Source organism: Aspergillus foveolatus (assembly GCF_047715535.1).
Source record: "Aspergillus foveolatus strain CBS 279.81 unplaced genomic scaffold BDW70scaffold_116, whole genome shotgun sequence".
Taxonomy (NCBI): domain Eukaryota; kingdom Fungi; phylum Ascomycota; class Eurotiomycetes; order Eurotiales; family Aspergillaceae; genus Aspergillus; species Aspergillus foveolatus.
In genome coordinates this window covers 1-27571 of record NW_027396180.1, presented here as the reverse complement: position 1 = coordinate 27571, position 27571 = coordinate 1, and the positions used below count along the sequence as shown (strand labels likewise).

The following is a 27571-nucleotide window of genomic DNA, read 5'->3' as shown; positions in this document are numbered from 1 at the left end:
TGACTGGGAACGCAAGAAGCGGTAGCTTTGACTGCATGTGTAAAATTTAAAGACTCATAAAGGTACCTTCACTAGATGTTGGCTAGCCACTAATAGAGCCGTCATTTTTCGCGCTACTTTTCCATTGGAAGTTGATTAGCTAGCAAAGCAAAGAGATCGACCGCCACGGACCTGACTGGTTATCTGCAGCTAGAACATCTAGAGATAGTACGCACTCTCGCGGGAAACGTACGTCTTTCCTGGAAATCCCAGCCCTAATGGAAGAAATTGTGTACCCTCTTCCCCTACTATCCGCTCGAGGTTCCTGGCAGCGGTATGAACCACCATGTTCTGGGGTCCTTTTCGCACCGTAAATCCTTTAGCGACAGAATCACAGTACTCGTCGGCTAACAGTCCAGGAAGTGCTTTGTCAGTGTCACTGGTTAGTGTTCATAAATAGCATATTTTGCTCTCTACCTTCACAGTTCTGTTGGATTCCCCATCACATCGGATCCAGCCAACGACGCATTTGCTAGGCACTTGTGTAGCCCAATGTTGGAATGCGCGATGGAGAGCAGACCGTTAGAGACACCTTTGACGATCTCTTCACTGATGATCAAGTAGTGTAAACCGATATCCAGCATGTCCTTGAGCTACTCCAAAAATGAACTCCTTATCAATGTGCTTCTCTGTTCATTTAACGACCTCAGAAATGTTGCAGGACCCATTGGACCAGCTGCGAAATGTCACTTCATTCGCTATGCCTGTGGACAATCCGGATATAGCTCTGTTTGTCAATCGGAACTCGAAATCTGTCCAGAGTCCAAAATGTTGCTCATAAAATGCTGCTGATAACCTGGCAGCAAAGCATTTATGGCGTAATGGTGGCTGCGTATGTCCATATGTCGTCTCGCTCGAATCCTCCGCCGATGTAATCTAGCATATACGAATTACAATGGCTTTGAGTGTTTAACGTCTCCTGATATCAACGGAGCTTGCGCATACTGCCCCGGCTACTCCTGGTAGTGCAGTCGCTGGCAGAACGTAACTGGCTGGCCCAGTCGAAGATCAAGTCGAGGACTCATCGGGTTGAACATAGAGCCACAAACAAGGAGCAAATAGCTGTACAAATAGCCCTAGACCGTGGCAAACTCTTCTTCGTTGAGGGTGTAGACCACCAAGCTGTCAGCACTAAGAGGTACGCAGTATTGAAAATGATTGGGGCCTAGAGTGCATTGAGAAGTAATGAAAGTGGTGGCACTTCGTCAGGCTCAGCAATTCAGTTGTGGTGGTCGTGGATGAGTCAACATCGGCCTTAGTGCATGGTAGGGAGGAATCAGGTAGTTTGAGTATGGCACGTCGAAGAAAAAGCAAGTATTAGGTGTACTGAGCATCTAATGCATCAGGTATGGCAGCGATAGTCATCTACCCGTAAAGGCAGAGTGCTCTACAATATTGTATTCGTTGTCCGACCAAATCATCCAATCTTCACGTTGAAGCTGGAGTGACCAATTCTGAACACCAGTGATGAGTAGCAGGCTATAGTTAGCCTTGGGGTAGTGCTTCTGCTCTGAACGAACGCTATCTAGACTTCAATCGTGCGCATTTGCACTTCTTCTGGGCTGCCTTCAACTACCCTTATCCCATATACGCTAGGGTTATTAAGATAGTAGATTGATTTCTTGCGGGTTACTACGCCAAGCAGCTTGAAAAATCTTTGACAGGGCTTGATCAAGCGAATCACCATTAAATAGACTTGGCCTGGTCCCCGGGCCAGTAAAGGGGGTAGGGGGCTGAGGTCAGAGCAAGAAGTTCTGTCAGCCTAGGGGGACACACAACTTCGATGAATAAGCATATGGTAATGTAAACTGAAGTCTCGTCTTAAGAGTTTGTCAGAGTGTGTCGGGCACACCTACTTGGGTAATCTTGACGAGTTGCAAGTCGCAAGCCTTGCGCAGGCCCACTCTTTTTTGCCTTATTTTCTTTTTTTACCCTGACACTCTCGTTTGGGTTGCGTACCTTACCACGCCACCTCCTGTGATTCGTTGACCATCCAGCCTTCAGTCAGCCTCTTACTTAGGATGATATATTATAACATATCTTAGCTTCTCGGAACCAATCAGCACCATAGGACCTTGTCTGAAGCCATGTTGCGGTGTTGAGCTGGCAGGAGATGAGATCGATGCCGTGATACTCACGTCGAGTCAGAATTTAGAGAGCCAGCATTTAAAGAGCCAGTGCCTGGATTATAGTTGTCATTATGTTGTAAATTGTTGATGTCAGTTCTTCATTGCCATTCTTTCCCCTCTGCTAAAGTCTCGCATAGACTGCTTTTCATCATTTCGCGTACTCGCAACAGGCCTATTCCTCCCTCCTCTGACCAACTCTTATTATACGACGGTGCTGTTTTTCTCATTCCACCGTCCTATCCCAGGGCATTTGTCGACGCTCGCTCTATCATTGGCATGACCAGGTCCACTGAAAATATCCTTACCTTCTCCACGCTACATCACCGTTCCTACTTCCATTGTTGGCGTCTGGGCAGTAATTCAGTGCTGCCGTCGCCGCACTCGCACTCATTCGTCAGTCTGGAACCCGGCGGAAGTCTCTACAGGATGCCCTGACTGCCTTCCCACGTCTGAGTCTCTACAGCATATGGGGCATAAATCGGAGCAGCCCCTGGCTGAAGCAGGGTTACTTTCATATCATCATATCATGCGTGCGTTACTGTCCTCGTCGTCTTGAAAGCATAGACACTGATGGCTAGACACAGATGTTGGACGGATTGAAGTTCGTCGCCCTAGACAGCCGTGGTGGCAATTTTAACATGGGGCCGAGGCCTACGATATTGGATCTGCGTATATACATTTGATAGAGTCAAAAATGATAATACTCTCCACTATCGCCAAGCTGGGGCTAGTTCTCTTCCTCATCAAGACTCAAGTATCACTGCAGCCTACATTCTCTTGCCTGCACAGCCTTTGCTTTCCTGGCTCTTCGCACTACCATACTACTTCTGCCCTGGCCGCTACCGGTCTCATGTTCTGGCTGTTATCTGTAGTTGTGCTGTCGTTGTTTCTTTGTAACCTGCCGCACCGAGTCTAGCATTCGTTGCCGTTGTTCTACTAAATGTGTGATGGAGGTTCCAGTTTCCATGACCTGTGGCGTCTCGCTATAGTACCTGATAATCCTCTCTTTTGATATTTGAGTCTTCCTGTGCAAGAGGACTCTGAGGGATAATTGGTGGGTCTATCTGCTGGCTGTAGAGTCATAACTATGAATGCAGATAGATGTGCCTTCAACGCAAACATGAACCCTTGCCAGTGGATACTTCAGCAAACCACCTTATACTTACGACTGATGTATCCCATAGAGAACTTTGAGACTCTGAGAACACTTCAGCCATTAGCATCTGTCTCAGAGACTATAACCGACTGCCAAGGAGGACTAGAACATATGTTCAAACATAAAAGTGCATAAAAAATGGCCCATTGTTAACAGATAAAAAGCTGTGCTAGAGCTGTACTTCGCGCAGCAGACATTCGATTCGATGTGCAGCGGCCTTTCAAGCTACGCAGCAAGTGGCAAGCTATTCAAACTAGTCCAGCATCTGATATTTAAAATACGCTTGAAATAAGCAGGTTTATCATAATTCAACTTCCCAGCCGGTCTGCCGTACAAACTCAACGTCATTCTTCTTCCACTCCTCTATCATCCCCAATATATCCACATCCCGCTTCAAGAAGGCCTCATCGGACCGCATGTTATCCAGTAATGAGCGCGCTAATTTTACTCCAACACATATAATGATGGGATTTTGTTTCTCGAGCTCGCGCCATACGCATCCAAGACGTAGCATGCAAGCCTTAAGGTCTGCGGAAGGAATCTCCCGCAGGACCGACTGGAACGAGTCGAGCTTCAGCAGCAAGGTCGAATCGGCCGAGTTCTTGATGATCAGGTCAACGAGTGCAGATATGAATATCTCCGCTGCAGAGTGAGATTCCGAGGCAGATGGGTTGTAGATAGGAGAAGGGAGTAGTAGGGCATGGTATTCGAACTGGGAGGGGAGTGTCACTGGGTAGTCCGTTGCTGACCAGCCTTCCCTGCGAACGGTCTCACAGACACTGATGACTCGAGCCATAGCGTCTGTCAGATCGTGGTAGATCTGCGCCTTGTCCGCAGGCTCCTTCACGTCAGAGACGGATTGTATGCGGCTATCCCTGAGAGCTCGGAATGGCTCTAGTGTATATTCTGGGTGCAGAATGTACTTCTTCACAGACCGGTTGTACTTGACTGGATTTCGAATAATAAGTTCGGCGCAGAACTCAAACTCTTCAAGAATCAGCGCAGTGTTCAACCCATTCAGTGCTTTTGAGCCCCCTTTGACGAATTGGGAAAGGAGCTTCTCTAGGCTGTAGATGGCAGGACGACCGCACAGAGATGCAAAGAAAATTTCCCAGTGATCTCGGACATTACTATCCTTGAGAGGCGCTTCGGCCGTTACTGCGAGCGCGCTGTCGATGCGAGCGAAGGATTCGTAGTGGAGGTAGCTCAGCGCCCAGGGACGGTGGAACTGTCGTAGAAATGACTCTGGGAGATACTCTGTCCATCGCCAAAAAAATCTTATTTGTGAGATCTGGAATGAAGGGTCCAATCTCGTCCTCTGTTATGTTTAGGTCCGAAAGCGAGAGTCCCAGTCTAGCGGCCATCGCAGCTATCCATTTCGTGTGCTGACGTGAGGATTCCTGCAACAGAGGCAGCAATACATTCTCTACGTATTCTGGCCGTAACTTCTCCGGGATACTCCAAAAGGCAGCTGAAAACGCCGAGTTCAAAACCGGACGCTCAGTGAGTGGTGCGACATAGGGTAGCGGGCCCCCTCGTTCAGGGTTTTCCGCCATCTCCCATTCGACTTCGGTAGTGACAGCGCGCTCGTTTGGCCCTGTGACTGAAGAAACAATCGAAGCAAAGACCTTGTATGGCTCAGGATTCTCGCAGCTGCCGACAAGGTTCAAGAGTGCAGCCACGATTTCCCTGCGGATGTCAACGTGACGAGCCGAACTGAACATTTTCTGCAATATTTCCATCCTGTCTGCTTGAGAAAGAAAGTCTGCCTCAGCCAAAGCCTGCGCAAGCATTTTCGCCGTTGTCACTTTAATGAAACCTTTCTTCTCTTTGGGCTGCTGCTGGTTCTGGTCCTGTTGCGCCTGTAGCGCATCGCATACGTATCCAGCGAATCGCGACATCAATTCACGTCCCTGCTCGGGGAAAAGGACACGTCCAAGCTTGACAAGGCTTATTTTCCGGTGGAACGAAGACTCCCCCGGAAAATCTTTCCACACTCGAATCATGATGTCAACGGCGAGCTGCGGCTTATCGCTGGAGAGCAGAATCTCGATCAGATCGAACGTGCCGAACAGGAGGGCTGAGTACGTCGGGGCATTGGGTTCAGCTTTCAACGTATCCAAGATGACCAGATAAGATTTCGCAGGATTTGTGAAGGGACTCGCCTAGCGGAGCTTCTCAAAGCGTCTATCGGTGGGCTTAATGCTTTTTCGAGCTTTTCCCTGGTGTGGAACGCAATGAAATTGTCTGCCAGACGTATGGGAGGATACCGCGGACAGTCGACGTCAGGGAATTTTGCTCGCAGGATCCCCGGATCTTTGGTATAAGTGTCTAGAAACAAGAGGGCTGCTAAGACAACAGAGTCTTGTATGCAGCGTGAAAAGTCTTGACTGGCTTTTGCTTGTGAATCGGAAGCAGGCGACCAAATCGAGAGATACTGAGGTGTTGCTTGAGCTGGAAGCTTCCTGACATGCACGTAAGGGAATTGTGAGGGTATGCCCCGTTCCAAGCGGCAATTGAGAACTGTGCAGGGTATTCTGTCCAGAGTCTCTTCCATGTCCTTGAACGGTTTCTTCGAAAGAGGATAATCACCCTCCTGGGGATCCCATTCAATCATGCCTGTTTCTGATGCTGAGGGAACCGCGGATATCCTGGGCGTGACCGCCAAACAAGGACCAGGTGGCTGAATAGTATCAAGGGCCTCCCCTATATGCTCTCGATGCCGGATCTTAGCGACCAGCAGTCTTGAAAAAGATAAAGGTAGTCTGGATACGGCTCCAAAATCTCAGAATAATGCTCCCACACACACAGAACATCGCGGTTTCTATCTGCAGGGTTATCATTTTCAAGGAGAGCACGGACGATGAACCCGAGACAGTCCACAAATCCACCGATATGCGTTTCTTTATCTTCCATGACAAGCATAACGGTGTTGACCGCTCCAAAAAGTACCTCGTTGGCTCTTGACGAGAGAAAGGGCGCGTGATCTGGTGCTTCATTACCAGGTGGAGCCAGTCCGAAGTGTAAACTAGATGTTGGATCGCTAACCCTCGCGGCAAACCAGGGTTGAGTTTAACCACGTCTGGATCTTGTCGAGACCGGTGTCGCTGCCAAATCTCGTCTCGTGCTTTTGCGAGTCGGTCCATGAATGTCAGTTCTGGAAGTGTAGGCGCTCTAGGAAACAGGCAAGGTGATAAGAGTAAACCGGATGGACCACTCCATCTGACATCTGTTCAAGTTGCCTTGTCGTTCGTACTCCATCAGGACCGGGATTATTGGGTCGAGGAGTATTTCAGCCAGTTCACACTCAGTGAATGACTCGCCCCGGGCCAGGTCTCTTACCGATTCCATTCTGCAACCAACGATGGCAGAAAACATGTGGCAGATCCGACCTGTAATTTTAGATATTGAAGACCGCGCCCATGGTTCACGCAGTAGAAGCAAACATGTTTTGAGGAGACCATCCAGAATTTTATGCCCGGTCTGCGTTTCTCGTTCTAGGTCTGATCTGGGCACAGATGCCTCTCCATGTGTAGCAGTTCTACAGGAGAGCATCAAAGGGCAGCGGTCGATGATCTCGTACATCAAGTCAGGAAATACCAGCTGTCCCCAAGGGTTAGTCAGGAGTGAGTCTGAGATGCATGAGATTGACTCACTGGGTCCCGGATGTATCTACTAGTCCATTCAACTATCTCGGCAAAGATATCAATGGAGCTCGTTCTCGCTGCCAGTTTGACAGCCGACGTTGCCCAACGCAGACGCTCAGCGGGCTCGCGCGCACGCATCGATTTCTGCTTCATCTCACCCAGGACTAAATTCTCTCAGTAAAATGGGGGGAGCCGTAAGGAGGGCAAGGTCCTGCTTACCTTTGAGGGTTATGGGGAACCCTTTTCGTTTAGGGGTAGCCGATTCCCAACTTGCCCAGAGTAGACACTGTGCCTCCCAAGATGGCATTTTCAATTCCGGGTTTCTGCTGTCAAAGCTTGGAAGGAACTCCTCGCAGTGATAGATATGGAGTGACCGGCCAAAGAGGGACTCGGAGTCGTCAGGTCGCAGCCTATCCAAGACATCCAGATCCCAGCAAGGCATGAGTTCTTGCTCTCTCTGAGACGGCGGCCAGGCTGTGAGGTCAAAGCCCAGGGTGGGGGAGTGTCGACAAACTAATTGAAGGAACTCCTTTCTTCCTCTAATATTTACGAGACAAAGAAGGCTGTTGAGGGTTTCAGAGGATTGTCCATGTTTTTCACCCTGATTCTGGAAGCTCTCGTCCTGCACTTGCAGCACCCTCATGATCAAACAGTCCTCCAGTTCGACCTGGTATGCTGACAAGTCTTTCAAGCGCCGCCTCTTCTGGTACTGTCCTACCAGGCCTTCGTGGGAACCTTTCACTCCTCCAAAGCGTGAGATCGACCAGAACTGAACAATATCCCGTGAAAGAGCACGCGAAAGCCAGCCGGAGGTTGTACTGAGGAGCCTCATTGCCCTAGCTTGGAGAACAGCAAACCCTTGACTCAAAATCCTCAACAGTGATCCAAACGGCAGTTTATCTCGGATCCCCTGTCTCGCCATTGCCTCCACCAACCGCTCAAGTGCATGGCTTTTGAGCATTTCCGGCTCTTTTTCCAGGGCCGTCAAGAGGTCCATGCCAAACAGTAGTCCCGGAGTCAGGGTAAGGGTGAGCTGCACGTCCTGGTAATAGATGGGGTCATATGGTTCTTTAGATCTCAGCAATGCGGTTTGACACTGCTGGAGGGTCTTACGCCGCACTTCCTTGGGCATTTCTACTCTTCCAATGGCTATTCGCCGTAGAAGTGGAGTATGGACGCGGGACGTATATTCGAGGAGCTCTGGACACTTTGGCGACTGAGATCGAAGCATATCTTCGACTCTTTCAGCGCTACAGTACGCGTATAAGTGGGATACATGGGACAACAGCGTCCTCGACAACCAAGGATCCGTGGCCTCAACAAGATCGAGGAACTCCTCAATGCACACTGACACCACTTTTCTGTCGGGAACCACCTGGCAGCGCCCAAAAATGAGCTTGAGCAGGAGTCGCGCTTCCATCAAGGGCAAGCTATCCAGGATGCCTTTGATTCCTTGCGCACCGCCGAGAAAGTCCCATCCTCGCTCTTTCCAGTGAGTGCTCAAGAAAAGACGGCGGGCAAAATGTCTAGCTACAAAACGAACCCCGCACGATGGATTTGTGAGTGCGGCGACGGTAAATTGCTGACTGTACCGGCACGTCAACGACAGCCAGACTTCGTATACGGACGAGGGAATTGCCTCTGTATGGATCTGATCGAGGATGCACCTGTCGATGAAAGTAAGGTTTTCTATCGATGCATCTGCGGCTATAAGTGTGCGGAAGTGCGAGGCGAGGGTGCGCGGAGGAGCCAGAAGGGCCCTGGGCTGCAGAGCCTCGGGGATCATGTTTTTTTAGTGTTGTCAGTTGATCGCGAGTAGATCGTAAGTAGATCGTCAGTGGATCTGATGATGGTGACCTGGGCTTTCTTCCTTGGGAACCACGAGGTTTAAGTAATCCCTGCATAGAACGGGGCGGTGCAGCAATGAGCACTGTGAGTCACTACCCTACAAATGTTAGCCTCCTCGGTTATCACAGCGGAAGACACCCGATGTGACCTTAGAAATAACACTTCAGGCCCTCTACGGGTTAGCGCAAGGGTCCGACGAGGAGTGTGAGGGCTAGGCCGTTCGAAAGGTGCTAAGAAAAGACCCCATATTTCAGGAGAAGAGCATCCACAAATGCCCTACAGAACAGGAGGAATCGAGAAACATGCCAAAATAGCGGGATATCCAGCCCCTTCACGGTTACAACCTCTCAAAAAATCGTCCTTCTATCAATATTATCAGTACAGGCACGCGGCAGTATACCTCGTGTGAAATAGAACTGAAACCCAAAGGGCAATGATGCCCAGGAGGTAACAGTGGGAATAGGTACTACATGCAGAACTGGCCACAACAATAAGCAAAGGAGCCGAGGAAGCTTGAGGGAGCCGTTGGGACCATCAACATATCCACAAAAAAAACTATCCCTTCAATCCTGAATGATTCTCCTAGCTGAACGCCATGGTCTCATCCCGGGTTAGAGTCACGGTATACTAAGTAGACGAACATTCGAAAGACTCGCTCAGCGCATAGATGGACTCGCGTTACTCCCATGGTTTGAAAATCGGGCGACGGATTTCAAGGCTCTCATAGCCTAGGTAAGCGGCTATTAGCATAGAAAATATCAACAATACATTCGCGATGTAACCTACGAACGACATGAGGGGACGGCAGTAGACCATATCGTGAAGAGTGTAAGGAGTTAGGGCTCAGCGCGGGTCGATTCGGGAATTGGTGCAGACAGATCGCATTCAGGGCCTTCGGAAGAACCTCTGTTCTGCTCCTATTGTTTGCTTGGCAGAAATGTTTTCTCCAGCACTTGATAATCGCCCAGACGCCGATGAGAGAGGTCGGGATGGTGATGAGGAGCGTAATTAATGCTAAGGTGTTTTCCGTCGGCCAGTTCATACCTTGGTTCAGGTAATGGGGCGCGGCTGCTACAGGTTTCGAGGTTTCAAGAAAGAAACGTGCAAAAGAGTTTAAGTTGATTGTTGAGGAAGGATCAGTTGATTTTTTCTTACAGCGTCCTGGTCGACAGTCTTCTCAAAATTATGCCCCGGTGCTTATGTTGGCGATCTTTTATACTGTCAGCTTGGAAATAGACTAATCTGGAAGGTGTGTCTCCTTTTTGGGTTAGCGGTATATTTTCTCAATATAGACTAGGGTCGAGTATGACTGGACAAGAAGGTTGTGCATGGAAAGCAAGTACAGGCGGGTGCATTAGCTACGTACTGTTCTGGAAGACCCAACTACCCGGGTGAACCTGGACGATAGCCACATGTGACGTTTTCCGTACAGCTAGAGTAAACCCTACTGTCATAAATGAATGGCTGCATACACAGAATTCATTGAATAGTATACTCCGTCCTGCTCACCCCGGATCGTCTACGCTTAAGAGCAAGAATAAATCAGAGCAGTGCGAGTTCAACCCTGTTTAACCCTGTAAAGAAAATGAAAGAAAGAAAAGAAAGGAAAATGACAGGAAAAATAAAGACGAAAAGAAGAAAGGGCATGACTTTGAACTAGCAGCTCCATCACACTAAGCCAAATGCCTCTCATAGAACCCCAGCACTCTTGTCCAGAGATCAAGCAAGTGTTTCCGGTCTCGAATAACGTGTTTCTCTTTGGGATATAGCACCATCTGTACCGGTCCATTCCATCGCTGTCGCTGCCGCCAGAACGCCAGCGGCCCGGATACGGGAACCTGGTCATCCTCGCGACCGTGCAGGAGAAGCAGAGGCGTGCTCTTCTCGATTCCGCCCTTGGATTGATCTTCCCCAGAGACATACCCGTCATCTTTATCCTCTGCATCAAGTCTGAGCCACAGGGGGTTAGTATTTGCATCTACAAGACCCCAGTCAGGGACTCCTCCACCGCAGACAACAGCGCGAAAACTGAACTCGTTGCGTATGACCGCAAGAGAAGATAGAAAGCTGCCATCCGACCATCCGCTAATCGTAACCCGGGACTCGTCCACGAGATTCTCTGAGACGGCTTTCTTTAGAATCACCAGGACGTCCGCGTAGCGCTCATTTATCCCGCCTCCGCCTCCGCCACTACCACTTGGACGTATATTGGGGCACAATACTGCGTATCCAGCGGTTGTTAGATATGCGACGTCGAGGTGAGAGCCTACTGAGAAGGACGGCAGCGTTGAATGGCTGTGCAACAGGACAACTGTTGGCGGCAGACGGCGGGTGAAAGTTACTGGCTTGGGTGTAAAGAGCCATCCATCACACTCCCAGCCATCTGGGCCAGTTGCTGAGATACGCTTTGAGCGGAACCCGTCAAAGGCCGAATTGTGGGATGAGAGTTTCACGAGACTCCGGCTGCTGCCATCTTTGATGATGACAGACCACACCTCGTTTGCGACTTGCGGACTACTCCGCGCGAGGACGAGGGTGAAATCATCTGGGTCCGGATGACGGTACGCATCGAAGGAGGTGATTTCATATTCGGAGTTGAAGAAGCTCGAGAAAGGCCAGGCCATGCTCTGGACCCCTAATGCGTGCGCGGACTCGTGGGTGGGGTTTCTCACGCAGGCGATGGCCGAATGCCGTGCTCGGTGTAACGAGATGGCTTCTCCAGTCCATCCAAAGTAACTCCCGTACTGCTTTGACTTGATGCGGGCTTCGTAAACGGAGGGTTGTGTGTATGGTGGTGTTGGGCGAGCGATGAAGTGGAGGCGACCAGGCTGCGTCCACACCAACGAGGTGATGGGGCTGTTCGTGCTGATGAATCTCCTTCTTGAGCCGGTTTCAACCGAGACGAGATCGATCTGGCTGCTGCTAGAGTGCAGCGCAGATGGATCGGCGACGGTATATGCGAGTTCTGTCGTGTTAGGGCTTGGACTCCATGAGAAGAGAGCCACATTCTGGTCTGCAGGTGTCAAAGCCCGAAGGCGTCGTCGCTCGACATCGACGATGCGAAGACGCTGATTGCTGTTTTCTTCGCATTCTCCAAAGACTAATGGCTCGTCCGCGTCGACTTCCTTCTCATCGTCACCCCCTTCTCTACTGAGGAACGCGATATATCTGCCATCGGCACTCCACTCGAAGTCTTGCACTCGCCTCGCGTCTTTATCTTCAGTAAGAGGATACGCCTCTCCAAGCCCTCCAATGCCCAACAGATAGATCACACGGGTCTCTCTGCCCCTATCTGACAGAAAAGCAATGAACCGCCCGTCGGGCGACCACCTCGGCTTCTCATCCCTGAATAGCCCCGACGTAATCTGACGCGCAGAGTGATCTATACCGACATCCGCAATCCAAAGCGATGAAAGAGGCCTTCTGTCCTTTTCCGAGAATCGCTCGAGCGCATACACGACTTTCGAACCGTCGGGGGAGATGTGGACGTCCTTTGGCAGCTTCAGGTCCGCCAATGCCGAAAGTGCGGCGGATTGCGCGAGCGAGGACATACTGTAGGCGCTACAATTGATAATTTGGCGTAGAGGTGAGTAGGATGAGGCATAAAGAGCGGGCATGGAATTAAAGTCTTAGTAGCTCAAGGCTGATGAACGTGCGGGGGTGATGGTGTCATCTTGCGCCATCGCGAATACTCGTGATTAAAGGTGCAGCCAAGCGATCACGCTGCAAATAGGGACTGGGCAATCTTATACTATACAGGCTTAGATGATAAGCATCGTATAATCACGAGCGGCGCTTAACCAAGGGTGGGGATAACAGTCTAATGCTTGCCTCTGCTAGAATCATCACCAAAGTGCTGACTAGGGTTATTCTTTTTTCTCACGCTAATGGCTACTAATTAGGGCTTGCTAGACTCCCCGCTGGTTCGATTTATTTTCGGGTTTCCCCGTATTTCATGCTTTCAGTATGTAGTTACTCTAGGTACATGTGCCCCTTAACCTGTCTCAGACATTCAGCCATTCTTCCTGCATTTGTGCTTGATATCATACTCAACTCCGGTAACGAATGATGTGCTGTGATAGCCATCATAAATCATAGTAACTGGCATATCTGTGAGGGTAGACTTAACGCGTCTCCTCTGCTGGGGAAGCTTCAGGCTGTAATGGGTCTTTAGCGGATTCTGTAAAAAGGTTTTGCGAGATAGGCCAGTGAGCCTAAGATGTCTTGGATTCCCTGCTCTTTCCTGCCACTACAGCAAAAGTTTGTAGATGCGCACGTTATTGCACTTTTGGGGCTCTATTGTCGATTGGCCAGTGTCTGAACCCTCCAGTATGCTTTATGGTTAGCATCTGTACTTCTGCTCCATAGGGTTCCTTCTCTCTGCAGTCCTTTGAAGTCAGTCCATTATGATGCTTGCGAGGGCCTTGACGTGCCCGACGAGAGGATCTTTGTATGCTTCGCTAGCCTCTCAATCAGGTTAACTATGTTCCGGTTGCATCGTGCCCTTCAAGTAGCAGATGACAATGCAGTCGACAGTGCCAGAACAACTGATTCGAGTTTCAGACTAAGATGAGGCAGTCCAAGGCGGTCTTTTCACGTATCGGCGGAGACTGGACCTTGAGAGGTCTTCTTAAGAAGAAGGATAGACAGTCTACCAGGCTATAGAGACGTGTCTACCATCCATTTCAAGCATTTTCACCTCCGACTGACGGACGAGCTCGACGGCGTCACCAATACAAAACCAGGCAGGATGAACGTACGACAAGAATATGATTGACGAAACAAAGTTTGAAATACGTCAATCGCTTGAAGAACAGATTGGCCAATTAGATTGGACAGATGGTCGTTAAGTAATAGGAGGATTTTTATAAACTATAAATACTATATATCAAAAGCCAGATATATTTTTAGTAGTAGTAATTTTTCTTATCATGAAGCAGGATAAAGTTACGGCGGATTCAACTTCACGGGGAGCTGCTGGGGTGTTCGATTCGCTGAGTCGCCTCTTTGTAGTATGTCGAAAAATATCGATAGACATACTCAGTACGTGCAAGTTTTTCTCCGAGTTAATTGCGTATCAATCTAGGCCCTAGAGCATTGATTCCTTGGTGGAAGGACTGTGACTGCTCCTACTCTTGCTTATAGATCCTCTCCATGACATCACTTCTCTTTTGACCGCCGTATACTGAAAAACATCAGACTACTCAATGACGAAACTATTCTTAGATCTCTGAAGACAGAATCTTGACCAATACCAGCAGAGGCTCCGTCTGACATATGTTCTTGGCCGTGGCCCCGATTGGTGGCCCAGCGGGCGAGGCTCGTATTCAGGGAAACGGTGCTGCCTTCAGGGTCTCGATCCAGATCTTAAGCGGCCAGCTCGGGCTGTGACCCTTGACTTGATCTCTTTTTCAAATTCTTTGGTACTATTTTCAGTCCCAACCTGGCGAGACATTAAGCCATGCAGGTCGAGTAAATGCAGGACATCTGGCCGAGCTTTCTCATCCTTCCTGGTCCATCATCACTCTATTCGTCGTCTCCTGCTTCTAACTTGAGCCAAAGACTGCCTCCTGCAATGCCCTCGCGACCCTACAACGCCCTGATGCTAAAAGCCACCCCACCGCAGGCACAGACCCAGATGAACAGGTTAAAAAGACCGCATACCAAGTCCCGCAGGGGCTGCTACAACTGCAAGAATCGGAGGATCAAGGTATGGTCCGACCAAGACGCAGCCTCTTCAAACGATGCGAATATCATGCTCATTGGTTACCTTCCACGACAGTGCTCAGAAGCAAAACCCGCGTGTGAAAACTGTATATTTAAAGAGCTAGAATGCGTTTACCCACCCCCTCCTAAAACCGAGCCCTACACCGCGGTACAATACCACCGAACATCAGCGTCAGTATCACCTAACGACGGACGATCCTCATCGCCATATACATCTCTTTCGAGCGCCCGGATCACAGCAACTCCATTCTCGGGCGATGATCTCCGCTTCTGGCACCATTTTCTCGTCCACGCACGGCCGCATCTCCCCTTCGGGGACGAGGGAACCTGGATATCGACCATCCCTGCGTTTGCGCATGATGTATGCTCATTCCAGATCTTTCTTGAATATATGTCTGGTAGTAGATATTTATGCGTTGATACAGTGTCCCCCCCTCCTCCACTCTACCCTCTCCCTCGGCGCCTCGCACTGCGCCCTCATAACACCCAACAACCATGGACGGCAGTACCACGAACTCGCCATCGCACACCGCGGAAAAGCTCTACAGGCGCTGAGTACCACCCTTTCCAAAGGACCATCCTGTACGGTCCTCGAAATGGATGGCGCACTGGCAACGTGCTATACGCTCACATTCCAGGCGCACCATATGGCCGACGGGGTGATCGATTTTGCGGTCATGGTGCGCGGTTGCGGGCTAGTTACAGATTGGTACTTTGAGCAGAGCAGGGAAAGCATGATTTTTAAGTTGCAGTCTCAGGGGGAGATGTTGGAGATGATCACGAGCTGGCTCCCCGGCGAGATGCAGGCGGTGACGGAGGTGGAGACGGTGAGGGCTTGTATGCAGAGCCTGGAAGCATTGCGATTGCATCTAGATAGTCCGGTGCACGTTTCCTTTTATCATACCTTGAGGGCAGCTTATGAGGCTCTACTTATTTCACAGAGACAGGCGTTCATCGCCTTGGCGGGCATTTACATGAGCTGGAAGGAGATGAGCAACGGCGAGTTTATGGCGTTTGTGAAGCCAGATAACCATATCTCGCGCGCTTTGTTTACGCACTACATCGCCATCGACACGTTCATGAGGCCGGTGTACTTTGAGCTTTCGCATCAGCGGAAGATTGCTAACACAGGTGGGCATTTTCTGATCTACCGGTGGGCGGAGGAGATATATACGGCGTTGCCGAAGGAGATGAAGGACTTAGTGAGAGACTTGGTCAGCTATATTGCGGTCGACTTGCTTCCTGAAGTTGAAAAGCATAAAAGGCAGTTCCCGCAGTGGTGGCATGAGCTGCAGGGGTTTATGGAATGGTTGGGGAGGCGGCTGCCGCTGGATATAAAGGAGACGTACAATATATAGCAGATCTTCAACCAAAAGACATAAACAAAGAGAAACACATTGACCGATCTCCCACATCATCTGAAACACCAGAACCTGGACTATACACTAATTGAATCCGCTACTAATAAATATATCAACTTCGTCATAGTACGGCTACTCACCGGAATTTCCCTCACTTCAACCCATTGCTCAGGTAAAGAACCCGCCCTTATATCGCTCGTACCACGCTTGAGTCTTCGACACACCAGCACTCTTGGCTAGAAGCCATCTAGATGGGTGATACCAGCCCAAAACCATAAACGCAACGAGCATCGGCACAGCCTCAAGGACATAGAGCGGCCATTCGTTCGTCATAATGTACGACTCCGTTCCAAGCGCGAACTCAATGAGGCGGAAGATGGAGCGGATCTGCAAAAATACTTGTTAGCATCCAGGTCCTCTGAACTTGCAAGAGGAGGAGACCAGAGAATCAAAAAAAGGGCATACCATGATGAACAATCCCCCAATATAAACCCCCCTCAACACCATTCCCATTCCCTCCTCTCCGTGTCTCAGGATCTTCTGATGGAATGAAACAACCACACTCAGAAATACTGTAAAGGTAGCAACCTGCAGCGCCAGCCCCCCAATCAGCACGCTCGTTCCGATATCCTCCAGCGTCCCCTTCCACTCCCCAGCCGACGCAATCGCACTCCCACCGCCCTGCGTAAGCATTGCAGCGACATCAAGCGTGATGAGGATTTTTGGGAGGTACGAAACCCTCACTATGCCGCCAACTTTGACCTCTGTGCGCTTTTCAGCTTCGCCAGTTTCTTCTTCCGTACCGGTACCAGTCACTCGTCTCCTCGCACCTTGGTCCTGGTCCCGGCGTTGGAAAGCACACGTCGACCGAATAATCCTCCCCAGGAGCACATACAAACTCGCACAAACCAGTACCGGAGCAAGGACAATTAATGTCTGGCTGCTAGCAAAAAGTCCAATGTCTTGCGTTGACTGCGTTGACGCCGCGCGTTGTCCGTACGCGATGATCTCAAGGACGGCGGCTATAATGATAGGGACGGAGTAACTGCAGCGGAAGTACTTGTTGCTTGTCTTCTTCTGGGCGCTGTAGGAAATGTATATGTGGTAGATGAACGGAATCACGTAGAGGATGCTGAAGAGGACTGTGGCTGCCAGCGAGGGGTTGTAGAAGAAGACGCTCCAGTCTTCTTCGTCTGTATCGCGTTTTTGGAAAAGTTGCTGCTTGATATACATATTGACACTCGATCAATGTTTTGAAGGGAATGGTAGTTTGGCGTCAATGGACTTTATGATTTCGCACGGCGACAATGTCTAATATATAGCACGGCTAGGGATAGTTCATCAAAGGGCATAATTTGTCTGCCTGGCTCAAGGCTGAGTTCGTTTCCTCGCATTGCACGTTGACATTTCTGAAACTAGCAGTGCATTAACATATACGGAAGCAGATTCATGGAACGCAAAAACGCGAGAGCTGTGGTGTATACTATAATGATCGTGACAGCGATCTGATTGGTCCTCGTTTAGAATGCGAGCACAGCCCCGGCAGTCGACCACGCTCATCTTGGCATTGGGCTAGATGCACTCCGTCAATGCTGGGCTGTCTTTGGTATCTGAAATCTGCGGCTTGTCATAGGCTTGAATATCGCTTTTCGAAATGGTTAACAGGCACTAATGCGGCGACCACGCGATCAGATCACGTGACCAGGGCAGTGTGCATACAATGATATGCTAGCCAGATATCAACTGTTAGATCCAGTGTCTTATCCCACAGAAAAAAGGGAGCTCCGTGCTGGAACTCACACACTTTCTCGTTCTGCTTCGTATCATGCCTCCTCAACGCAGCCTTTAAGTGGGAGATTTCCCGAATAATAAGGCTTGATGCTCAGTACGTCATTTGTTTGGGAGGGACTTGTTAAAATACTGTTGAGAAAAGAGCTTTTTATGGTGAGTTAGAGTCAGTCCATACAAGGCATCTGACATTGATGCAGCGACCTGATGCATTGCTATATATTAGCCTGAATGGCGTGACGCTGCTGACCGGATCGGAAGCGACGTCGCTTATTTCGTCCGCGGTGCAGAACAGTAATACCCCATCACAAAATGACTTTATGGCAGTCTTATTTTTGCATTAAGAGTGTAGAAGAGACTTCAAATAGTCATAATAGCTGCATATTTTTCGCTGATGTTGATAGGATCGCGTGAAGTGTATCGTTGGAAAGTGTATAGAGCGGATCGTCGCTTGGACCGTCGGCTCTAAGTCCGCTCGGAGCGTACAACCGCGCGTCCTCCCCCAACCCATACTCCGCAGCACAGGTATTAATACACCGTCACAGTCTCTGAAAAGTCCATGAACCATTGGATTAGCTTTAAATGTGCGAGAATGTCTTCAACTGTGACAACTGAAACCTCAACCGCCCCATTGTCGTTGTTCCCCGACGGGCTCAAGACCTCCGGGCAGCACGAACCAGACTGGTCGCTCGTCCGTCCATATGATGAGTTCCCCAAACAAATGACCGGCCCGACTGTCTGGGATGCTGCCGAGTACAGGGATAGCCCCGAGCGCTGGACACATTCCTTCACAGACGAGGAGAACGCGGAAATAAGTGCTGCGGCGGACCGCTTTATCGATTCGGGCACGCCCTTGACCGGCATTACTAGGACTTTATTTCCGCTTCCTGTCCTCTCCGCTAGACTGGATGCACTGCGCGAGGACTTGTTGAACGGAAAGGGGTTTTTCCGGTTCAGGAACTTGCCTGTCCGGCAATGGGGGCTTCACAAGGCCGCTGTCGCTTACATGGGCCTGGGGACGTATTTGGGGTACTTTGTCAGCCAGAATGGACGTGGCCATGTGCTTGGTCACGTTAAGGATCTCGGTGAGGACCCGACGCAAACATTCAGAGTCCGCATCTACCGGACAAATGCCAGGTATGCCTATATGTCGTTCCTTTGTCGGATATGATCTAACTATCGAAGACAATTCTTCCACACGGACGCCGGAGACTTGGTTGGCCTTCTATGTATTGCGAAGTCGCTTTCTGGTGGTGAATCGGACATTGTCTCAACCCACAGCGTCTACAACAAGTTACAGCGTGAGCACCCCGACGTTGTAAGAACTTTGGCCGAGCCGAACTGGTATTTCGACCGGAAGGGTGAGGTATCCGAAGGCCAGTTGCCATGGTACAGGGGAGCGGTGTTCTGGCTTGAAACTGGCCCTAGCCCAAGAGTATACGGCAAGTTTGATCCAAACAATGCCACATCGCTGGCTCGCTTCAACTCTGGCCCTGATGCTCAGATCCCACCGCTGTCGGACAAGCAAAAGTACGCCATGGAGGTTCTAGAGCGAACGTGCAAGGAGCTGTCGCTACATATGATTCTCGAGCCTGGCGATATCCAGTTTTTGCACAACCCCCATGTGTTCCATGCCCGTACTGCATACACCGACTACCCTCCTGGTTCAGTCGACGAAGACGGTAACCCGCGGCCCCAGAGGCACCTCATGAGATTGTGGTTGGCGGTGCCGCAGAGCGAGGGAGGATGGAAGATCCCATTTGCTGACGCAGATAATAAGAAAAGAGGGGGTATTCAAGTCGGCGACCAGCCACCAAAATGCCCTATCGATGCAGAATAAACCCTCGGAGATTAGCAGCTACTGATGCATATATTGCTGTTATGAGGCAAAGGGAAATTGATGAACCCAGCTAGCTGTTTCTTGTCCGCCACGTTGTAGAGATGTCCCAACCACCCAAGGATGTAGATTCGTGTGATCGAGACCGGAGTCTATCGCAGTTTCTGCTGGCTGCCATGTCCAGCCCAGATCCGAGGTAAAGAGAGATAACTCGTCTGCCCCTGTCAACATCGGTGGGGAAACATCGGCCACGGCGCCATTAGTAGCTGATGCAATACGTTCTGGCGCATGTCGTTCAGGTATCGTTCTTCGTGCCATTCGGTAGATGGTGAGAGGGTTTAGCACGTAGTCTGGTGCACTCTGAGCCGGAATACCTGGCGGGCTCTGTCTCCCGGCTTCGTCTGGATCTGGGGGATAAGGGTCATCAGGGACAATGTTTAGTCCAGGGCTAACTATCTCGGCTTCCGAGCCCAGAAGCCTCAACATAGTTTCGGCAAGCGTGCACTAGTTGCCAGTTAGCCATGGCTTTGTGGTTTATGGTGAACGTACGAGTCGCTCAGACACGGCATTCAACGACTGCATGGCTTTCAGTGCACGAATATTACTTTCCAAATAGGGGATTGTCTGAACCACAAGTTCCTTGCTATCTTGTTCGCGGGGGTCTATGAGCTGGGTAAGGTAATACAGCATGATGCGAGAGCTGTCGTACGTAATGGTTGGAAGCCAAGTGTCCGAGAGAATATGGAGTCCATGTCGCTCAGCCTCGCCAATGATTGTAGCGAGGGTTCTAGCTGCGTTGTACAAATCCCCCCGCAGTTTTTGAAGAAACTCGCTCTGCTCCGGTGGAAACTCGATAGCGGAACGCAGCTTAAACAGAGCTGGGGCTCCTAAGCGATATAGGTCACACAGGGTTTGATAGTGAGAGCAGTGTAAGAGGATGAGTGCTCCTAGTTGGGAAGAAGCTTTCCGCGCGTAAATGGTGGACGTCGTAAACTGTAGATTCTCCGGAAGATTATCGTACCAGTTCCAACATGCCTTGTCTAGGATGGCAAATTCTGAGTTTGGAAGCCAAGGTGAAATAGCTGTATCGAGGTGCTTAATATAACGGAGAACCTGCTTGCGAATGTGGATATGTTGGACAAAATAGGCCATGATTCCCATGTTCTGGTCCGGATTGACGGAGATAGTGTCTGGTTGAAGGAACTCAAGAACGCCACCGTCGAGCGTTCGCGTCACGCACGCCGTTTCTTGGACGAACCGCCGCTCATTGCATGGGAGTTGTATCTTTATGTCTCTCTCGTCGATTAGCATAAGCTGGTCAACTCCACTCCCGAGAAGGGCATCGGTCACAAAGCAACTCCACATTAGTCTGCGGCGCGCTTCTCGCGCGGAGATGGAAAGCCCAGGTTCGCTACAAAGCACGTCGGTGGAATACTCGAGATTTAATTGCAATGCCTGGACCATGCGTGCAGTTATGCCTCCGAGCATGAACGCTTGGGCAAAGTTGCCCACTCGCAAAGCATAGTCGTAGAGCAGTTGAGAGGCCATGAGATTGTCGACGGAGATCTTGTCCAAATCCTTCAGGACCATTTCATACGCCTTCTCTGCCCATCGCCGGCCCGATCGCAGTATGAATTCTGGCGACAACTGTTGACACGTTGTACTGCACTCCAAGCCATAGAATCTGCAAAGTTAAGCTGGGTCTCGGGGTGCGGACGGAACACTTACTGGGCACCCATAGCACAGACAATGTGTAGTAAGGCGCTTGGACTCGAATCTGGTGACAATTCTTCGTCAACCCTACGCAGAAAGGAGGGTCTATGGAGGAAGGCAAAACAACGAATCGGGTGAACATGAGCGAAGTAGTTGTCAACCAGGACCACCACTTTCGCCTTGTCAGGAAAGTCAGAAGAAGTCAGCCTAGGCATTATACGTCAGTTCTTCTCAGGTCTACAGCGTAGCAGATGCCATTACCATGTCAGAGGCGAGCTTTCCCCCTCAGTCTCCTCTCCCGGTGGGCTCGATCTCTCCGGTGGATCTGCAATACCTGCCAGGCGCTGTGACCAAGCGGGCTCGACATTATCTCCATACCGGCATTCAAGGTGTGTACTCCTACACCTCATACAAGCCGGCCGTTCACCAGAGCATTTGGCCCTTCTCAGCCGACAGTTTGTGCAAGATCGGTACGTTCGCCGCGCCCTCCGGGTACCAGAGCGTTGAACTGCCGAACGTCCGTAGCCAGAACAGTCCAGTTGAAGTCTTTCACAGTTGGCGCAGCCTTCTGGTCGCTCGTCACATTTTACCTGAAGAAACGAATAAAAAGTCAGCGATATCAACGTGACGCGTAGTGACACCAATGCCGGCCAACTTACCTTTCGAGCACGACAGGTGTTGCAACCTGGAAATTTAGTTCAATTCCATCGACTGCCTGACTCAAGAGTTCCTACCCGACTTAGATCGCCTCCGTTGACTTTGCCGTTGCTGCCGTTGTTGACTGTTGTCCATATGCAGAGGTGTTGAAGACTGATCGTCGGCTGCGGGGTCCGCGTCGTTTTTCTCTCCTAAACATCTCTTTCATCTCCAGCCCCTCATTGACCGACTTCCCTCAGGCATTGACTTTCCAATCAACTAGGTGAGTGCTTGTCAATCCTCGTCTATTATACAAAAGGAGTCTGTTGGCCCTTTCTACTTATTTTCGCCTGGAGTGTTCTTCACCGTGACAAGTTAGGATGACTCCTGTTCCGCCACAACTCCTACCTATTACTACAATCTTAGCTATCGTGACCTCTACAAAGAGACTACAATAACTAGACGGCTATTGCGAGAGAGCTTTTCATAATGACGAGAGTTTGAAGTATGGTCGATTCAAAATGAGGAAGGTGAACCGAGCACTTGGTCTGCGCATTATGAACACAACATGATATGGGTACATTGAACAGTCACATATGTTCATAAGATGCGAAGTGCTGAATTTCTCAGGACAGCGCTCGTTCAACAGACATATTATTGCGTGAGGCATTCGACCGGGCTTTTTCAATGCTAACACGCTATCGATGTCCTTTTCGACAACTGCCATGATCGCCTGCTATGGAGTGGCGGGAACGACAAGTCGTAGCCAGTATTCTTATGCGCTCATCCTAGACAGTAATGTTAGGTCAAAATTACTGCCTTGGACTGAGCTACGAGAATAGATATTTCACTGTCATCTGGCATAGACTTTGCCATGCAGCCGCGTACTGAACCTAGGTTGGCATAAAGTCAAAGAGCGCCACCACCACTTGCCACATTCAAACCTTCTCAATATTTTTAAGGCCCAGAGTTCAGCCTACCGGTCGATATCCATCTGACATGAGTGGATGGACTTGGGCAGCCAGCCCCGCCACGGGAGCTCGGTGCTATGGTTTCTCCAGGCTTCCAGAAGCAAGGTCATGGTGGCCACCAGCTTATTTCTGCGGGCTGCAGAGCTTGCAGCGGGTCTTTGCCGCTGCTCGGGCGCTGTTCGGGCTTGGGACGGTTGGGAACTGGAAGCAGAGGTATTCTTTCCGGTTTCTCAAGGTCTCCGCTCCAGCTTGTATCTGACAGCGAAGAATCAACATGAAGCGATAACAGTTCCGTTGAATCCATAGCGTTTCAGAGCTAGCAACAGACTGCTTGGGATTTATCCTGGCAACTCCCACGCAGCGCTGTTCTAAACGCTGTTCTAAACGGACTTAGGTAGCCTCGACCGCCGGCTGTCAATGTCACGACAGCTTCACAATCACCGATCGGAGCATTTGACAGTTCTTCCTGGAATACTCCGTATCTACTAGCTGGACGATGCAGTGGAACCTAGCACGTAAGCTGGGCTTCTGTGAACCTACATCTCGCTGCGGACTTGGTGCAACGTCGAGCGGCGCACGTAACAGGAGCAAGACGGTGTGAAGCTTCGCTTGGACTCGCAGAGTTTCATCTCCAACTCTTCGTACAGCTTCCCAGTCCGTTAAGCCTTCAGGTTTCCAGTCAGGTACTGATGCCAATCAATCGGTTGTGGGAACTTGGAGAAGCACAAATTCTGCCCTTTCAACGGCCGGTTTATTCTCGCCCGGGTGATCCATGGTTCGCAACTAGTCCGATTTGAAAATCATTGAGAATTGCTTTGCGGAAAAGCAGTCGGATTGGCTAGACCAGGTTTCAAGTCTGGTTCTGGCCCTGTTCCAGACTTGGCAGGCCACGGATGAGGACTCGGCTGTCCTTTGACACCTGCAGGGCCACGAGAGCACTTGTTCATCTTTGCGGCTGCTTTGTGCGACACACCAATGATCATTGCAGCCGCTACACAAACTACTTGCCATATAACTTCCGATCGCCACACACTGCGCATGCCGGCTTAGTGGGGTATCCTCTTTTTAATTCAACATACGTAACCATCTTTTGGGCAAGCACCAAAAAACTGGTGGATGTGGAGGTGGAGACCAAATCCCACAGGGTCTCGAACCTGTGGGCGTGCATATCCATTCCTAGCCGGTGTCTGAGATCGGATTTTGGACAATTGTTCGACTTGATTCTCGGCGTCTCGTGGCCTCTCAAGAATAGGCCCTGCATCAAAGTCCAGACTTGTCACTCCAGCAATCGTGGTTCCTCGCGGAGTCGGCATTTGAATGGCGCCTCTTTGCCATCGCTGCTAGGAATTTGTCTGCTTTGACCGTCTTCAAAGCAGGGATGCTAATGTGGCTATAATTTGAAACCGGCCCAGCACAGCTCACAGTGGATACGTAGCGCTCGAAGGGTACTACCGTGCTTTCCCTTGATCTCGGCAGTGGCAGTCCCGCCTGAGCCACTGACGCCACCTTTAGACTAATTGAAATTCCATTGGCGTTTGTGCACAAATCCAGGTACAGCATCCACTACCACCAATCATAGTTCCAGCGACAATCCCGGTGGGCCATTTGTCAATGCCGATATGGCCAATGGGACTGCTTTTTAAAACAGATATGACCTATCACCCATCACTTGTGTCCTTACCCGATGGCATCTGTTCATAGCTGCCCCAGCCGAGCCATCAACGAGGAATCTCCACGCATGCGTGCCATCACTTACGCAACTTGTCCCACAAAAGTCTCGACCAAGGTGGCTCCCACTCGCACACCATGATCCAGTTTGGAAGGCCAATGTGGTGGCGGCCGCGGGGGATGCCCAGTGCTCCTCTAGCTATAAAGAGTGGACATTCCTTCGTTCGATCGCAAACAACTTTTGATCTTTTCATCTTTGCATTGCTGGCAATCCAACTTCTTTTCATCTTTTCATAGCTGGCAATCCAACTCAGACACTCTTTTTGTTTTCGATTCTTGACCGTTACCGAGTGTAACACTTTGCTACAATTTGACACTTCGCTTGAAGCGCACGCTCATTTACAATGCAACTCACCAAGTCTTTTCTGCTGCTGGCAGCCTTGACCTCTACCACATTCGCTCGCCATGAAGGCCACCTGAGGCGTCACGCCTCGATTGCTCATGAAGAACTTCACAGGCGTCAAAGCCCGACCACTACGACAACAACCGCTGCCACCGCCTCATCTTCCGACGCTTCGTCCAGCTCTTCCAGCTCCGGCTCCTTCTCTACCGCCGGCTTTGGTAAGAAAACAGCCAACAAAGGCGCCGGCATCACATACCAAGGCAATGTCGGCGACCCCTGGGGCAGCAACATCATCGAAATCTCCGAGTCCGACGCCGAGCAGTACAAATATGTCGCCAAGATCTCCGGTCAGAACAGTGATCCTTGGGACATCAACTTCTTCAACAAGTACGGCCCTACCGGCCTGATGGATGGGTGGTTCGGCCACTCCGCTCTGAAGCTCACTCTAAACTCCGGCGAGACCAAATATGTTGCCTTTGACGATGACACCAACGGCGGCTTCGCGGCTGCCCCAGGCTCCGACATGCCTCTTGACCCTGGTGGTGGGTACGCTACGACCTGGGGTGAGTTTGATTTTGGCAGCACCGGTAACCAAGGGTGGTCTGGGTTTGATGTCTCTGCGATCACCGCTCAGGCCGCTGGTATGACCGTTCAGGGAATGAAAATCTGCGAAGAGGTTAGCGGGACTTGCTCTAGCATCACTCCAGGTGCTGCCCAGGTGGACAACGCGTATACGAAGGCTGAGACTGATATTGGTGGTATTGGTGGGAATATCCAGCAGGATCGAAGGATAGTGCTGAACGTTACTATCGACTACCAGGGCTAAAATGCTGATTGAATACTTGATGCATGTTATGACTACCATAGACTGATGCTTTTCTGTAAATTTAAAATCAGACATAAAAATATCAAAGCGTTTTTCCGATTCGAAAGAGCAGGCATTTACGTTTATATCTCTCAACCTTGCTTATCGTCGCTCTCTACGACTGCCGGCCGGAACAGGCTAGGACATACATTTTTAATGTCTTTTAGTAATCTAGAGCTATGTGACGTATTCGGTAAGCGAGTCAGCCACATCTCCCAAATCTCGCGCGATCAGAATACTGCAGTAATTCAACCACCAATCATGCCTTAAAAGCGCGTCAAAACTCAAGAAACTCGATCAAGAAAGAAGGAAGAAACCTCCTTGCATTATCTGCTTTAAAGAATAAAGAAATTACAATTATTTATGATGCAGCCAAGCATTTTAATATGCCTCGCTCAACACTTCAAGGCCAAGTTCGCGGTAGAGTATATCGCAATGAGATACGCGCAAATGGCCATAAATTAACTGCCAATGAAGAGGAATCACTTTCGCAATAGATCTTCTCTAGGGATTACATGGAACAGCTCCTAGGCTATTACATGTCCAACAAATGGCCAATCTTCTTTTAGCAGAGCGTGGTTCAACCCTAGCACAGACTGTTGGTGAGAAATGGGTCTACGATTTCATAGATCGCCACACAGAGCTAAAGACAGCTTGGTCTCGATATTATGATTATCGGCGTGCTAAATGTGAGGACCCGGGGCTATTAAGGCATGGTTTGATCAGGTGCAAATTACTATAACGCAGCATGGCATTATACTTGAAGACATCTAGAACTTTGATAAAACTGGATATGTGATGGGCCTTAACTGCTACTGCAAAAGTGGTAACAACGGCAGAAATATATGGCAAACATCAAGTTATCCAACCTGGGAATCATAGATGGGTAACTTCAATCAAATATATTAACTCTACAGGATAGGTGTTACCGCCATGCATTATCTTCAAGGGCAAGACCTATATAGAGGGCTGGTATCAAGATCCAAATCTCCCAGGTAACTAGAGGATCGAAGTTAGTGATAATAGATGGACAACAGACAAAATTAGCCTTTGTTGGCTTCAAAACCTTCTTATTCCTGCAACAAATGGTCATACAACTGGAAGATATTACCTGCTTGTTTTAGATGGCCATGGAAGCTATCTAATACCTGAATTTGATCAAGTATATAGTAGGAATAATATTATTCCTATCTGCATGCCTGCTTATTCTTCAAATTACCTTCAGCCTTTTGATATTAGTTACTTTTTGCCATTGAAAAAGGCATATGGATGCTTGGTTGAGACAAAGATGCGAAATAGCTTCAACCATATTGATAAGCTTGACTTTCTTGAGGCTTATCCTGAAGCTTGTACAAAGGTATTTACTCCAAGTAATATTCAGAGTAGTTTTAGAGCTGCTGGCTTGATTCCATTTAATCTAGAAAAGGTACTACAATAATGTACTATACAGCTTAAGCCTACTACACTGTAACGGGCGTAGGTAGTATTGTTTTCAACTAGCTGTCCTGTATTCACGAATATCACAAGCTTAGAGAAAGAAACAAAAGATAGAAACGCAGATATCTTCCTCCTCCCTTTTTATCGACCTTTCCCAATCATACGTCAAGACTTCCGACTTCCCGGACTTGCATGCCGACGGATCTCTTTCCCGAAGTATTGAGGATGGATCTCTTTTCCTACGAGGCCGCAATTCCGAGGCTGTACACTGATGTTGCAGAAACCTTATTTAGAACCAGGTTGAGGGCATGGCCGACAACCAAGATCCAGGCCATAGCCTGTGACA

The 27571-nt window shown here is 49.7% G+C and overlaps 8 protein-coding genes across 8 annotated transcripts; 4 read left to right on the top strand and 4 right to left on the bottom strand.

Moving 5' to 3' along the window:
- Positions 1–3625: 3625 nt before the first annotated feature.
- BDW70DRAFT_164552 (uncharacterized protein) lies at positions 3626–8757 on the bottom strand (the record flags this gene model as incomplete). The annotated part of the gene is made up of 4 exons (XM_073741493.1): positions 3626–4642; positions 4746–5489; positions 6981–7135; positions 7191–8757. The coding sequence occupies 4 exons, from the start codon at positions 8755–8757 to the stop codon at positions 3626–3628; spliced, it is 3483 nt and encodes a 1160-aa protein (XP_073591189.1).
- A 1587-nt stretch (positions 8758–10344) lies between these two features.
- BDW70DRAFT_166162 (S9 family peptidase) lies at positions 10345–12372 on the bottom strand (the record flags this gene model as incomplete). The annotated part of the gene is made up of 1 exon (XM_073741921.1): positions 10345–12372. A coding segment is annotated over one exon (1880 nt), but the record flags the coding sequence as incomplete, so codon positions are not given.
- A 2049-nt stretch (positions 12373–14421) lies between these two features.
- On the top strand, positions 14422–15904 carry BDW70DRAFT_154249 (Zn(II)2Cys6 transcription factor; the record flags this gene model as incomplete). The annotated part of the gene is made up of 3 exons (XM_073739801.1): positions 14422–14529; positions 14602–14907; positions 14972–15904. The coding sequence occupies 3 exons, from the start codon at positions 14422–14424 to the stop codon at positions 15902–15904; spliced, it is 1347 nt and encodes a 448-aa protein (XP_073591187.1).
- A 107-nt stretch (positions 15905–16011) lies between these two features.
- BDW70DRAFT_14754 (RTA1 domain-containing protein) lies at positions 16012–17318 on the bottom strand. The gene is made up of 2 exons (XM_073738734.1): positions 16373–17318; positions 16012–16294 (listed from the first exon to the last, which is right to left on the bottom strand). The coding sequence occupies exons 1-2, from the start codon at positions 17138–17140 to the stop codon at positions 16076–16078; spliced, it is 987 nt and encodes a 328-aa protein (XP_073591186.1). The 5' UTR covers positions 17141–17318; the 3' UTR covers positions 16012–16075.
- Positions 17319–18287: 969 nt separating this feature from the next.
- Positions 18288–19535, top strand: BDW70DRAFT_154247 (TauD/TfdA family dioxygenase; the record flags this gene model as incomplete). Its single annotated transcript, XM_073739800.1, has 2 exons — positions 18288–18832; positions 18881–19535. The coding sequence occupies 2 exons, from the start codon at positions 18288–18290 to the stop codon at positions 19533–19535; spliced, it is 1200 nt and encodes a 399-aa protein (XP_073591185.1).
- Positions 19536–19574: 39 nt separating this feature from the next.
- On the bottom strand, positions 19575–22037 carry BDW70DRAFT_166157 (transcription factor domain-containing protein; the record flags this gene model as incomplete). The annotated part of the gene is made up of 6 exons (XM_073741920.1): positions 19575–20036; positions 20082–21216; positions 21261–21452; positions 21507–21835; positions 21905–21930; positions 21980–22037. The coding sequence occupies 6 exons, from the start codon at positions 22035–22037 to the stop codon at positions 19575–19577; spliced, it is 2202 nt and encodes a 733-aa protein (XP_073591184.1).
- A 723-nt stretch (positions 22038–22760) lies between these two features.
- On the top strand, positions 22761–23344 carry BDW70DRAFT_144964 (uncharacterized protein). The gene has a single exon (XM_073738351.1). It carries the CDS (start codon positions 22889–22891, stop codon positions 23156–23158), a length of 270 nt encoding a protein of 89 aa, XP_073591183.1. The 5' UTR covers positions 22761–22888; the 3' UTR covers positions 23159–23344.
- Positions 23345–24437: 1093 nt separating this feature from the next.
- BDW70DRAFT_144962 (putative allergen) lies at positions 24438–25837 on the top strand. Its single transcript, XM_073738350.1, has one exon. The coding sequence runs from the start codon at positions 24925–24927 to the stop codon at positions 25747–25749; it is 825 nt and encodes a 274-aa protein (XP_073591182.1). The 5' UTR covers positions 24438–24924; the 3' UTR covers positions 25750–25837.
- Positions 25838–27571: the final 1734 nt, after the last annotated feature.

Coding starts and splice junctions, on each gene's coding strand:
- BDW70DRAFT_14754 (XM_073738734.1), bottom strand. CDS start 17,140: ATGTATATCAAGCAGCAACTTTTCCAAAAACGCGATACAGACGAAGAA. Junction 16,295..16,372: donor TTGGGGGATTGTTCATCATG/GTATGCCCTTTT, acceptor GTATTTTTGCAG/ATCCGCTCCATCTTCCGCCT.
- BDW70DRAFT_144964 (XM_073738351.1), top strand. CDS start 22,889: ATGGACTTGGGCAGCCAGCCCCGCCACGGGAGCTCGGTGCTATGGTTT.
- BDW70DRAFT_144962 (XM_073738350.1), top strand. CDS start 24,925: ATGCAACTCACCAAGTCTTTTCTGCTGCTGGCAGCCTTGACCTCTACC.